The following is a 14,098-nucleotide window of genomic DNA, read 5'->3' as shown; positions in this document are numbered from 1 at the left end:
TGATATCATCCTATGCCCCAAAAAATACATAAAGTTAATTATAAATTGTCCTCACTGCATCCTGGTGCCAATACCACTGGTACCTTTCCGTGTCCTTTCTGTGTGCTTTGTACCTGTTCCTGACTCTAGGATACCAAGGAGCCTTCTGCACTGTGTGAGATCATACCAACTTGTTCATCAGCACTTTCTGTGTAAATAAGACATTTTCCCACATTTTTCTGTCTTTATTCTGACAATGGCTGTATCTTACACTGAACCACCACCTGGCAATCAAAGCAGCACTGATTTGATTGCTAACTGCTGTTATAACATTAAAAACAAAAACAAACAAAAAAATACTTAAAAGGGAATCTGTCTTAGACCTGAATGTGAAAAAGTAAAGGGCAGCAAAGAGACCCACCACTGACCAAGTGCCTGCTGTATATTCCCAGGGACTTTTGGGTTTTGTTTTATTTCGGTTTTTGTTTTTCAAGTCAGGGTTTCTCTGTGTTAACCCTGGCTGTTCTGGAACTCACTCTGTAGACCAGGTTGGCCTCAGACTTGCTGAGATCTGCCTACTCTGCCTCCCGAGTGCTGGGATTAAAGGTGTGTGCCACCATCCCCCGGCGATTACTTGACGCCCTTGAATTTCTGACCCTCCTGCTTCCACATCCGAGGTGCTGGCCTCTCTTTGCAGCCTCAGAAGCACTCAATCAACTGAGCCATAGCCCCACCCTCCTTCCGGTAGCATCTCAAGATAACTATAATTCCAATTTTATAAGTAAGGAAAGCAAGTCCAGAGAAGTCAAACTGCGGACAGGACAGGTCAGAGTCTGAACCAGTTTTGGCTTTGTTTGGAAAGTAACACCATACTGACAGTGTGAAAATCTGAGAACCACACTAAAATGCCATTGGATCCCACAGGGAACAGCACAAATCAGAACTCAGGTTTTCTGTCAGCCTGTCACCGTGGTGCTGAGACTGCACGGGCTGCTGCCGACAGAGATCTACACAAACCAAGGTTCCTGGCAGAACTCCCGGACTCTCCACAACGACACACTCAACCAAGAAAAAGATGTGAGCACCACCATCTGGGCATGTTCAACCTTCTCCTTCTTCAATCCCCATTCCAGCCTACCCATCCACTCCCATCCCTCCCACCCTCACCCCGACTTCTTCTGACCCTGGAGAGCCTAGGAAACCCCCAGCACACGGAGTCCTGGACACATCTAAACTAAAGCACCTGCTGAAACAGGTCTACTGGCAGCACTGGGGCAACAGAGACCATGCTTTTTGTTTGTGGGGTTTTTAATCGTTGTTTTTTGGAGATATTTCACTCTGCAGCCCAAACTGGCATTGAATTCTCAGTAATCCTCATGACTCAACCTTACAAGTGCTGGGATTCCAGGCACAACATCACGCCTTGTAAAAGCATGTCCTCATTTCCTAGATCCTGTGAGACAGTGTCCACTGTGACAGTGGACGCAACTGTCCTAAGGCTAATAGAAGTGAAAGCCAGATCAGCAGGAAGAAGAAAACTCAATTTCTCCTTAAATGTCACATACTGTTCCAATATACTGACAACCTGAAGTTTGTTTATTTATTTAAACAGGATCTCTCTACGTAGCTCTGGCTGGCCTCAAACTTAGTGCACTGAGCCACTGAGTCATCTCTCCAGCCCCATGACTGACCATTTCTTTTTGTTTTTGTTGTTGTTCTGGTTTTTTATTTTGTTTGGTTTGGTTTTTTGCTTTTGGTTTTTCAGGACAGGATTTCTCTGTGTAACACCGCTGGCTGTCCTGGAACTCACTTTGTAGACCGGCCTAGCCTCGAACTCAGAGATCTAACTGCCTCTGCGTCCCAAGAGCTGGGATTAAAGGTGTGCACCACCGCAGGGTGACTGGCCGTTTCTAACAAGCCGTTACTCCTGGATATATGACTGCTCACACTACTCATAGACATCCTTCCCGAGCTTCTACTGAGAGTCCGTTACTCCTGGATCTGTGACTGCTCACTACTCATAGACATCCTTCCCGAGCTTCTACTCAGAGTCCTTTCAGAAGTTATCCCGAGGTCCTGGTTCAATTCAATAGCAACCATCTATAATGAGATGGTGCCCTCTTCTGGTGTGCAGACAGAACACTGTACATAATAGTAAAAAAATCTTAAAAAGAATGTTATACTGTGACACGGATCACTATGACAGACTCCCAGAAACATAACATCCAGGAAGCTAAACTATATCAAGGGGCTGGGGAGATGCCTCAGCGGGTGAGAGCTGTGAAAGAAGAGCCAACACCGTGTAAAAGGCCAGGCACAGCTGCATGTGCTTCTAACCCCACACTGTAGGGAAGAGACAGGCAGATCCTGGAAGCTTGCAAACCAACCAGCCTAGCAAAAATGCTAAGTGTTAGGTTTAGTGAGAGACTCTTTTCAAATAAGATGGAATGCTGGTGAGACGGCTTAACAGGTAGGAGCGTCTGAATGCAGGCACACACAGGTACTGAACCTCTAAACCACGGCAAAGTCAAGTGTTTCATATTTGAGGGGCAGGTAGCTTTAAGTGTTTGTTTGCCTCTAACAATTAACAAGGCTCAGAGACATCATAGTCACCAAAGACCACAGTACCAGTAGATGATGAAACAATATACACACCTGCACCTCCTGTCCCTGCCACAAACCTCACCAACCTGACCCCAAAAGTAACTGCAAACATGGGACTCTGTGGTGCACCATGGAAAGAAGCTTAGCTGCCACTCAAAGCTCTTCTGGGCATGAGGGAACCTGACCCCAGACTAACAGGAAGTGTCCCAACAACCCAGGATAACATTCAGTGCTGCTGGGGCTGCGGCTCAGTAGTAATGTGTTTGCTTAGTGCGCATGAGGCCCTAGTTTGAAGGGAGACAGGAGAGTTAGTATGGAGTTGGGCTTCTTAAGTATTTCTCACTTGAGACCCTTTTGCTGGAGAAAATGTTATGTGGCCCGAGTTTATAAATATATAAAAAGCACATAAATAAAATGCTTTCTGATAATAACCATGAAGAAATTTATCTTAAAACAATTGTTTGGGTCAGGCATGGTGTACCCCTTTAATATCAACACTCTGGCAGTGGAGGTAGGCAGATCTCTGATTTCAAGGCCATCCTGGTCTATAGAGCAATTTCCAAGCCAGCCAGGGCTACACAGTGAGATCCCATCTCTCTAAAAGAAAATTTGTGTTATATTTAATTTCACTTTTTCTTTCTTCTGGGGTCTTTTTTTGGTTTTGTTTTGTTTTTATGGGGGGTGGGGAGTTGAGTCAGGATTTCTCTGTGTAGCCCTGACTGTCCTAGAACTCGCTGTGTAAACCAGGCTGGCCTGGAACTCACTGAGATCCACCTGCTTGTCTCCTAAGTGCTGGGATTAAAGGAGTGCACCACCGCCAACTGGCTAAGTTTTTGTTTGTTTTGTTTTGTTTTTTGAGACAGGGTTTTTCTATGTATCTTTGGCTGTCCTGGAACTCTCCCTCCTAAATGCTGGGATTAAAGGCATGCACTACCACACCCAGCATGCAACTGGCTAATTTTACTATTTTTTAAAGGTATGCAAATTTGCATGCTAATGAGACTAATGAAATGTGATTTTTGTGTGCTTTTGTTTTTTTTTTTTTAAAACCAACAACTTTATTCCATACACATTGGTGTAACAATGTCAGATTCTCTTGAACTGGAGCTGTGAGCTACAGACAGCTGTGAGCTGCCATGTGGGTGCTGGGAATTGAACCCGGGTCCTCTGGAGGAGCAGTCAGTGCTCTTAACCACTGAGCCATCTCTCCAGCCCTGTGCTTTTGTTTTTAAGAAAGGGTCTCATTATGTATCCCTTCCTGGCATGGAACCCTCTATGTAGACTGTCTGCTTGCCTATGCCTCCCAAAAAGTGTACCTAGGTTTTTTGTTTTGTTTTAAGATTTATTTATTTATTTATTATGTATACAGTGTTCTGCCTGCATAACAGAACAGGGCACCAGATTTCATTACAGATGGTTGTGAGCCACCATGTGGTTGCTGGGAATTAAACTCAGGACCTCTGGAAGATCAGTTTGCTGTAGGAAGGCTTGTAGCTTGTGGTTACCCACCTACTGGGGCATGGCCTCTTATACGATATATGTGGATGCAGATTCTTTTTTTTCTTCCTCCTTTTTGCCAGCTGCTCATTCGGATTGTTGGATAGCAGGATTCGATCACTGTCCACCGTTCAAGCAGAGAATTCTGATTTGTGAGTTTACCCCTAAATAAATATCTATTTCTCATTTCTGAGCTAGTGTGGGATTTCTTTCAAGCATCCGTTCATCACTAGGTCCCGTCATCGGTGCTCTTACTCTCTGATTCATCTCTCCAGCCCGCATTTTGTTTATTTTTAGCATTTTTATCTGTTGCTGTTGTTTGTTTTTATATTTTTTTATGTACTTTTATTTTATTATTATTTTTAAAGACGTGTCTCATCATATTTCATATGGTCCTGGCTAGCCTGGACCTCACTCATAGACACCTACCTGCATCTGTTGAGATTAAAGATATGCACCAACACACCCATACAATACATGCACATTAGTGCATACAATACATACACATTACACCATACAATACATACACATATGCACCACCACACCCATATACTACACATTAGTGCATACAATACATACACATTACACCATACAATACATACACATTACACCATACAATACATACACATTACACCATACAATACATACACATTACACCATACAATACATACACATATGCACCACCACACCCATACACTACATGCACATTAGTGCATACAATACATACACATTACACCATACAATACATACACATATGCACCACCACACCCATACACTACACACACATTAGTGCATGTCAACCTTTTTCAGGGCTGACCCATACTTTGATATTATAGTCACCAGTACTAGGGCCAGGGACGCAGCTCCGTTAGTGGAGCACCTACTACCAGGTACCAGGACCTAAATTTAATTCTCAGCACTGAACTTTTTTGTTTTTGTTTTTTTGTTTGCTTTTCAAGACAGGGTTTCTCTGTAGCTTTGGAGCCTCCTGGAACTAGCTCTTGTAGACCAGGCTGGCCTCGAACTCATAGAGATCCTCCTGCCTCTGCCTCCCGAGTGCTGGGATTAAAGGCGTGCGCCACCACCACCCAGCAGTCAGCACTGAATTTTAAGACCTGGTGTGGTGGTACGTGCAGGTCAGTACTCTTAGCACCCAGGAGGTAGAGGCAAGAGAACCAGAAGGTCAAGGTCATCCTAGGCTACACAATGATTTGAAGCCATCCAGGGGCTACATGAGACCCTATTTCATGAATACAGCTTCACATATTATGTAATATGAAGTGGAAGTACATTTGGAGCTATTTTAGAATTTCTTGAGAGCTAGAAAAATGGCTCAGCAGTTAAGAGCATTAGCTACTCTTCCAGAGGACCCAGGTTGGATTCCCAGCACCCACATGGTGGCTCACAAACTTCCCCTGGCCCTCACTGGCACTGTATTCATGTGGTGCACAGACAGACATGCAGGCAAAACACCCATACCCATAAAATAGAATGGGGGGAAAAAAACCAACTTAGCTGAAAATTCTGTTCTAATCCCAAGCCAAAATACATTTAATGATTTTTCTCCTCTTTGGTTTGAGACAGAATCTCATGTCATCCAGGCTGGCTTTAAGTTCAGCATCTAGCCAAGGGTGAGCCTGAACTCCTCCCAACCTCCTCCTCCTCCACCTCCCAAACACTGGGGTTACAGGTGTGCAGCACCACACCTGGCTTGCATACAGTGATTTTGTTGTTTTTTTCCCCCCGAGGCAGGATTTCTCTGTGTAGCCCCGGCTGTCCTGGAACTCACTCGGTAGACCAGGCTGGCCTTGAACTGAGATATCCACCTGCCTCTGCCTCCTGAGTGCCAGAATTAAAGCGTCCCACCACCTAGCCTCATATAGCAATTTTTAAAAAAGTATTACATTTACTTATTTGTATTTTTGCATGTACACACATGCACTTGTCAAATTTGATGCCAAGTGCTGGGTCATCATGCTGGACCTTGTTTAATGATTTTTTTAAATGAAATTCAAGTGAGTAACTCAAACTAAGTTTTTCTTTTTCTTTTACATTTTTATTTTAGGGGGCGTGAGTAGAAGCCAGAGGACAACTTGTGGAAATCAGGTTTCTTCTTCCACCATGCAGGTTCCAGGGATAGAAATCAGGCCAGCTTAACACGTAACCCTGCTCCCCATCTCTGCACAAAATATCAAGACAATAATTTGATATTTGTGTGCTGAGGAATGAAGAAAAATATCAAAAGCTTTGTTTTCCATAAGTGAACCATATGTTCCTACAGGAACAGAAAACTTCATATAAATAGTAAAAAAATACTACAATTTAGGTCAAGTTCTCACCATACAAGCATGAGGACTTGAGTTTAATATCTACAACCTAGATTTTTAAAAAGAAAGAAATAGGCTGGAGAGATGGCTCAGTGGTTAAGGACACTGGCTGCTCTTCCAGAGGTCCTAAGTTCAATTCCCAGCACCCACGCGGTGGCTCACAACCCATTTATAGTGGAGTCTGATGTCCTTTTCTGGCATAAAGGTATACATTCATAGAGCACTCATACATAAAATAAATAAATGAATCTTTGAACTGGAGGTGGTGGCACATGCCTTTAAACCCAGCACTCAGGAGGCAGAGGCAGGCAAAAGCCAGCATAATCAGTTCCAGGACATAGCCTACAGAGAAATCCTGTCTTGAATAACCAAAAAATGAAGAGCTCACAGTTTCAGGAAGTTCCTTCTCCACCCCATCCCCCCATGGTTATATAAACATTGCAGACAGCACAGGTTGCTACAAGGCCTGCGGAGCTCTGGGCTGTCAGCTTTGCGAGCAGTCAGGATGGACTTTCAGTGACACAACTGCTTCTGAGTTCTGGTCCTTATAACCCCCAATAACCTCAATGACTTACCAAGCTCGACTCTGGTCGTCTATTTTGGTATATTTGGGGTAAGGAGACATGTGTGTGTCACACTGGAGGCCAGCCTGGACAGCAGGGAGTGTGGTATTATCATTTCTTTTTAGCCTGACAAGAACCTCATCCTCAGTGGCCACTACTGTCCTCTCTAGCTGCCAAGAGTGACAACAGACTCGACTGCTGAGCAAGAGCGGAAACAGACATGTTCCATTAGGCTGGGTCCAGTGGGATCTGCTCATTCCCCAGGCAGCATTCCTCTTATCTTCTCAGGCTCTGGTTCTCAGAGACTCTCCAAAAAGCAATCACTAGCTAGCAGGGCCAGGAGCCAAGTAGGAAATCAAAGTTAAGAACAGACACCCCACCTTGCTAGACTCCAAATGAATTATACTATTATCCCATTAGCGAGATTCATCAACTTCTTTAACTCTTTGGTCTCTTTGCCCTTTCATTAGGATTTTGTTTTCTCTATTTTACTTCTTGTTTGTCTTCCTTTTTGATTTCTGCCTACCCATGGGCCTTCTCCTTACCTTTTCAGTAAATACTAAGACAGAGCAAAGTACATCAAGGTTCAAACAGAACCTCTGCCACCACTTCAAAATGACGTGGTTTGGGGCAGCTTGCCTGCGTCCTCTAACCCTGTTTCCTTCTAGGTAAACCGGTGTTAGGAGCCTAGCACAAAGTGGGCAGAGAAGAGCGTGGGCCAGTAATCCTACCTAGCACCCAGGAGGCGAAGACAAGAGGAGAGAAGCTCAAGATTATCCTCTACTACAGAGGGAGCTGCTCACAGCCTAGGCTAGACAGGCTGGTAGAAACTACCAAGCTGCACCTGCCTCCACAGCCTGCGTGCTAAGATCTAAAGATGTGTGCCACGTGCTCCACAAGGAACCAACCCTGAAATTCTATTTGTGCCAGAAATTAGTAAATGAGAAAAAACTCTCACTTCTTATCTAGCCAGGCGGTGGTGGTGCGCGCCTTTAATCCCAGCACTTAGGAAGCAGAGACAGGAGGTCTCTGTGAGTTCAAGGCCAGCCTGGTCTACAAGAGCTAGTTCCAGGACAGGCTCCAAACCTACAGAGAAACCCTGTGACGGGGAGGGGAAGAATAAAAGGAAACAAGATGAAGAAGAAGAAGAAGAAGAGGAAGAGGAAGAGGAGGAAGAAGAGGAAGAAGAGGAAGAAGAGGAAGAAGAGGAAGAAGAAGAAGAAGAAGAAGAAGAAGAAGAAGAAGAAGAAGAAGAAGAAGAAGAAGAAGAAGAAGAAGAAGAAGAAGAAGAAGAAGAAAAGAAAAAAAGGCTTGTTATCCTAAGTTTGTCTTTTTCAGTATCTTCATCCCCTGGGCCTAGGAAATCAACCAATGACATTTCATTAGAACAAGAAGAGCAAGAAGGGAAAAACAACCATCCACTCCGTGGATCATCTCCTACTGAAGCCAAGAGCTGAGAGAAGCTGAGCTTGGGGCACATACCTATAATCCTAGCACTAGGGAAGTTGAGGCAAAAGGATCTTGAATTCAAGGATAACTGGGAATTGGGCCTTACACACAGAGTAAAACCTCTCTCTCTCTCTTCTCTCATACATACACACACACACACACACACACACACACACACACACACACACACGAGGGGGGAGAAAGGACGGGTTGACGACCAAAGAGCAGAAAAGACGAGTGAGGTGGTATTGGACTGTACCTCTGCATGCCACTCCTCTCCCCTTGCTCCCAGATGACAGACAACTGGGTTAGCCTGGAAACTAGAGTGAGGGCTAGACTACAGTTTACTCTGAGCTGCTCTATAAAAAGAAGGAAATAAAAAACAAGATGTAGGTAGCTTTCCCTTGCAGCAAAGGTAAGAAGCACCAAATTCTAAGAAAATTCTTTAAGGCAGTGAGCTTATCCCTGTGTGGGGTTTTAAGAAAATGGCTCCCATCGGCTCACAGAGAGTAGCACGATTAGGAGATGTGGCCTGGCTAGAGCAGGTGTGGGTTTGTTGGAGGAAGTGTATTACGGGGGGTGGGCTTTGAGGACTCAGAAGCTCAAACAGGGCGAGTGAATCTCACTCTTTTCCTGCTGCCCGCACTGTGTCTGCCTGCACACCACCATGCTTCCTGCCATAATGATAACGAACCTCTGAACTAAAAGCCAGCCCCAATTAAATGTTTTCCTTCATAAGAGTTCCCTTGGTCATGGTGTCTCGTCACAGCAATAGAAATCATAACTAAGACAGCCTGCAAACATGCACTGAGAGCCCTCGATGTGCACAGCATGGTGTTCAGAATCAGAGCTCTAGGAACCAGACAGGGTACACCTCCTTAAAGACCAGACACAGAGGTGGAGAGATGGCTCAACAGTTAACAGCATTAGCTTCTCTTCAGAGAATCGGGGTTCAATTTCCAGCACCCATATAGAACTAACAACCAGTTCTGGGGATCCCATGCCCTCTTCTATTCTCCATGGACACTGCATGCATGTGAGTATACAGACACAATCAGGCAAAACACCCACCCACAGAAAATACAAGACCAGGTAGGTAGCTGAGTCTGGTATATTGCATGATTTTAATCCCAACACTCAGGAGCCAGAGGCAGACAGATCTTTGAGTCTGAGTCTAGTCTGGTCTACAGAGTTCCAAGAGAATCAAGACTAGAAAGAGAAAACCTGTCTAGAAAGAGGAAAGGAAGAAGAAGAAGAAGAAGGAGAAGAAGAAGAAGAATTATTATTATTCATTTGAGTTCATTCATTCAGAAAATAAACTTAGAGAGTGTTCCCTCTCATCAAGAAAATTTCTTTTTACAACAGATGAAGGGAGACCACTATAGAAAACTACAACCAATCAAAATGCTTAACTGTGAAGTCCAGTCCCAATGGATACATCTACAAAACAGCTCCTACATCTAAGGCTCAGAAGACATGGCAGAAGAGGGGGCAGCTATGCTGTTGTCTCCTAGTAACCTCAGGACCATTAGTGACTTGCCTGAACATGAGCTGCACAACCCAGGAGCAGGAGGTCTCAACCCTACACAAAGAGTTGCAGGCAATTAAGGAATACCAAGAGGAAATAAGGAAACAGTCTTCCTCTCCAGTACCAAATGGTCAAACCCTAAAACATATGCACAAAGTAAAATACAGTTTGAGCAGTTCATATTTAGAAATATGTATGAATATTCATAAACATATATGTATGTAACAAAAATTAATGAAAAAAGAGGCCATGAATTTGAAAGAGAACAAAGAGGAGTATATATGAAAGGGCTTAGAGGAAGAGGGGAAAGGAAAATAACATAGAGATGGCTCAGAGGTTAAGAGCATTGCCTGCTCTTCCAGAGGTCCTGAGTTCAATTCCCAGCAACCACATGGTGGCTCACAACCATCTGTAATGAGAGCTGGTGCCCTCTGCTGGCCTGCAAGTATATATGCAGGCAGAACACTGTATACATAATAAATAAATCTTTAAAAGAAAAAATTAGAAAAAAAAAGAAGTAACCTTTGCTCTGCCTTCAAGGAGTTTGCATGCTAGAGGAGGGAGAAAGCTAAGTTATATACAGTATGCATGTGGTGGTGAAGCTACAGAGAAAAGCAAAGTAGGGCCAGGCAATGGCGATGCACACCTTTGATCCCAGCACTCAGAAGGCAGAGGCAGGTGGATCTCTGAGTTTAAGGCCACACTTGTTCTATGTAGCAAATTCCAGGCCAGCTTCGTGGGACCCTGCCTCAGAGAAAAAAAAAAAAACAAAACAAAACAGGGAGGCCTGGACAGGCAACTGCAGTGTGACCAGGGGCTAGAAATGCTAACTGAGGACATGCTCGTTGACTTTGAAGCCAACACCTGACAGAGAATGGAGAGCACTGGACGTGTGCTGGAGAAACGGAAAGAACCGCAAGTGCAAAACATAGAGATGGACGGGGTGGTGGTGGCTCACGCCTTTGATGCCAGCACTCAGAGGCAGGCGGATCTCTGTGAGTTCGAGGCCAGCCTGGTCCACAGCGAGTTCCAGGACAGGCTCCAAACCTACAGAGAAACCCTGTCTCGAAAGTCCAAGAAGAAAAAAAAAAAAAAGAAAGCTAAGGAGAAGCAGTTAGCAAAGGGATGGACCAATTCATTGATCAAAAGGTGTAAAGCAAAGGACTCTCACACTTTCTCCCTAGGTTTACTGTCTTCCTTAGCAGAGGAAGCCTTCATTCCACGGGGCCATGTCTTTTTCTGCTCAAACATCGGAAAAAGGCATAAAGTCAAGCATGGTCGCACATGTCTTTAATCCTAGCACTCGAGAGGCAGAGACAAGAGGATCTCTGTCTAAATAAATACATAAATGCGAAACAATGTAAGTTTGACTGCCACCTGTTCTAGAAAGTGTACCCTATGTCCACAAACTCATCTAGCCTTGACAACATGTCAATGGTGAAACTGAGATTCAACGTCCAGTAAGATTTTGCACACGGGCCTCCAGCTCATACATGTAAACAGTATGTTAAGAGTGGGGATGTAGTTCAGTGGAAGAGTGCTTGCCTAACGCCCTCCCAGCCTAGGCTCGGGAGTAAACTGCATAAGCAGCCGTGCTGGTGCACGTGCGTGCGTCTGTAGCCGCAGCCCTGGGGAGCTGGATGAAGGAAGATCAAGAGGTTAAGGATAACCTCAGCTATGCAGAAGTCTGAAGCCAGTCTGGGTTACCCAGCCCGGGTTGTGTAGACCGGAATCCTAGCTACAAGAGAGACTGAAGCAGAATAATCCAAAATTCAAGGTCATTATAGCCAATCTAGGAAGACTATTTCTCAAAATAAAGATTGGAAATAGGGCTGGGGCTGTAGCTCAGTGAGGCTGCGCGCGGGAGGAAGGGGGCTTATCCTCGATTTCCTAAATCAAGGATAATGTGGCATACTTTTAATCCAACACTAGGAGCAAGAAAATCACAAACTGGTGCCCAGTCTGGCCTGGGTTACACAGTGAAACCGCCTCGAAATAAACAAATGTTCCAGTTCTTCTCTAACTCCCCTCAAAAACAAGCCACCATCAGGCCTGATTATTTTAAGGATGGGGCAAAGGAAAAGGCTGGTCCTGGATGTTCAACATGGGCACTGAAGTCCTATCAGCTGTTACTACAGGTGCCCACGTTTTACCCTGACCTCAATATGGGAAGGGGAGAGACCAACCTGAGATGAAGACGCTAAAAGGGAAAGAAGTGTCCCCATGCACGTACCTTAGCCTGTCAGTAACAAGGACATTTAACCCTTTCTGCAAGCTAGCCCCAGATTCCAAAATGCCCCATGGCCAATACCCTAACTTCCCAAAGTTGACAAGTTCATCTGAATTAACCGCCTTCTAAGAGGATTCTAGTGGCCTTGAGTCAACGGAAGAGTTTACACAGCTCCATTATGGCCACAAGTCCCTCCCAACCCCGAAACTCAAACCCAATGGGGCTTGCGGTGCCCCCTTGATACTCACATCGCCCTTCTGCAGCTCCGGCGCCGCGATCCTCACCGGCTCGGTTCTCTTCTTTGGCTTGGGAAGCCCCAAGGGGTGTCCGACACTGCCCACAGCTGGGGGCAGACTGAGACCAGGGCCTTGGGGCGACGGGAGCCCCAGCCCCTCCCCGACTCCCGCAGCTTCGGCTGGGCTCACTCCTGCAGGTGGCGGGAAGCCGCCCAGGCCGAAGGGCAGAGGTGGAGGAGGCTGCAGCCTGGAGTCTCCGGTGGGCGGGGGCAGCAACAGCGGCGGGGGAAAGGCTGAGGCCAGCATCTGGGGGGGCGGGGGCAGCAAGGCCGGACCCTTGGGTGCGGGGAGAGAAGCGAACAGGCCTCCTAAAGTGGGCCCGGGCACAGGAGCCGCCACGTCCTCTTCCTCCGGCTCCGGCTCTGGTTCATCCGGCTCACTCTCATCGCTGCTGGCATAAGCAACCAGAGACATGGCGCCTCCCGCCTTTGGGATGCCCTTGCCCGCAGACTAGGCCTACTTGAGACCCGGGATGTCCCGGCGGCCTAGTAGGCCCCACCACTGGGCAAGGCGGGGAACCAAAAAGCGCCCCCAGCTCCGTGTTCTAGGGCTGTCCTCGGCAGGAACCCATGGCCAGGGTTGAGTTCCACCGAGTAAGAATTCCCGCTTCACTTAAGCTCCTAGCGCCAGGAAACTACACACAGCTAATGGCCGCCGAGTCACTCCGCCTACTACTCGCCTCACAAACAGAACTACAATTCCCAGAGAACAGTGGTGCAACAAACCATTCTCCGCCTCAGGTAACTCCGTGCAAAGCATGGTGGGAGCTGGAGTCTAAAGGTGGAGTAAATGGTGCGCAGAAAGACTGAGCGGAAACCGTCCTTTAACGCAGGGATTCCTGGGATTCGTAGTTTGTTTTGTTGTTGTTGTTACCTTGCAAGTCTTATGTCACTACAAGCCCCATGGATCAGCGCGGTAGTCACAGAAACCATTTCGGTACTTGGAGTTAGTTCCTCAGAGCACCTAAGGTTTATGGGAGCTGTGGTACCCTTAGAAACTGCAAGTGTTGTCGGGAAAGTGATGGCTTCTGGGAAAAGTGGACTAGTAACTAGCTTAAAGGGAAAGTTACCTGTAAATAAATGGTGATGCTTCCAAGTCGACCTGGTAGTTAGAATAAAGCACTCCAAGAAAAGCCAAAGACCAAGGGACGAGTGTGAAATTAAGCTGCAAAACCAAAAGAAAACGAGGCCGCAGGCAGCTGAGAACTGAAGTAAATGTGACATAAAAGGAAGGAGGTGCTCTCCTTTGCTATCCAGGAGCACACCACCCACGAAGGCTGGAGCTTGGGCTCCTTCCTCAGAACCAGCGAGCGGAGAGATGGCCAAGGCGCGGGAAGCTAGAGTGAGGTATCCAGGACTGATTACTTCACAGTAAAGGGACAGGCTACAGCCTAATACACTTAACAGTTCTGAGGAATCTCCTGTGCCACCCCCTAACCTAACAACTCTGCAGACGTGGCTGGTGTGTGGAAGCCAGCCATGATAAGCTAAGTATGGGCAGGTCACCCAAAGGAAGTTCTTAACTTCCAACCATTATCACCTGCCAGAGTAAAACTCGGTCATCCATAAATTTATTTATTTATTTATTTTTAAGTTTTTCGAGACAGGGTTTCTCTGTAGCTTTGG

General features: G+C 46.0%; 1 protein-coding gene across 1 annotated transcript in view; it reads right to left on the bottom strand.

Moving 5' to 3' along the window:
• The window catches only part of Prcc (proline rich mitotic checkpoint control factor), a 29,782-nt gene extending 16,636 nt beyond the window's left edge, over window positions 1-13,146 (bottom strand). The window contains exon 1 of the mRNA XM_075978649.1: window positions 12,426-13,146. Within this exon, the coding sequence (XP_075834764.1) occupies window positions 12,426-12,887 (462 nt within the window). The 5' untranslated portion in view covers window positions 12,888-13,146. The remainder of the gene's footprint in view (window positions 1-12,425) is intronic.
• Window positions 13,147-14,098: the final 952 nt, after the last annotated feature.

The sequence above is a fragment of the Microtus pennsylvanicus genome, chromosome 7 (genome assembly GCF_037038515.1).
Source record: "Microtus pennsylvanicus isolate mMicPen1 chromosome 7, mMicPen1.hap1, whole genome shotgun sequence".
Taxonomy (NCBI): domain Eukaryota; kingdom Metazoa; phylum Chordata; class Mammalia; order Rodentia; family Cricetidae; genus Microtus; species Microtus pennsylvanicus.
This window is presented reverse-complemented; position numbering and strand designations above follow the sequence as displayed.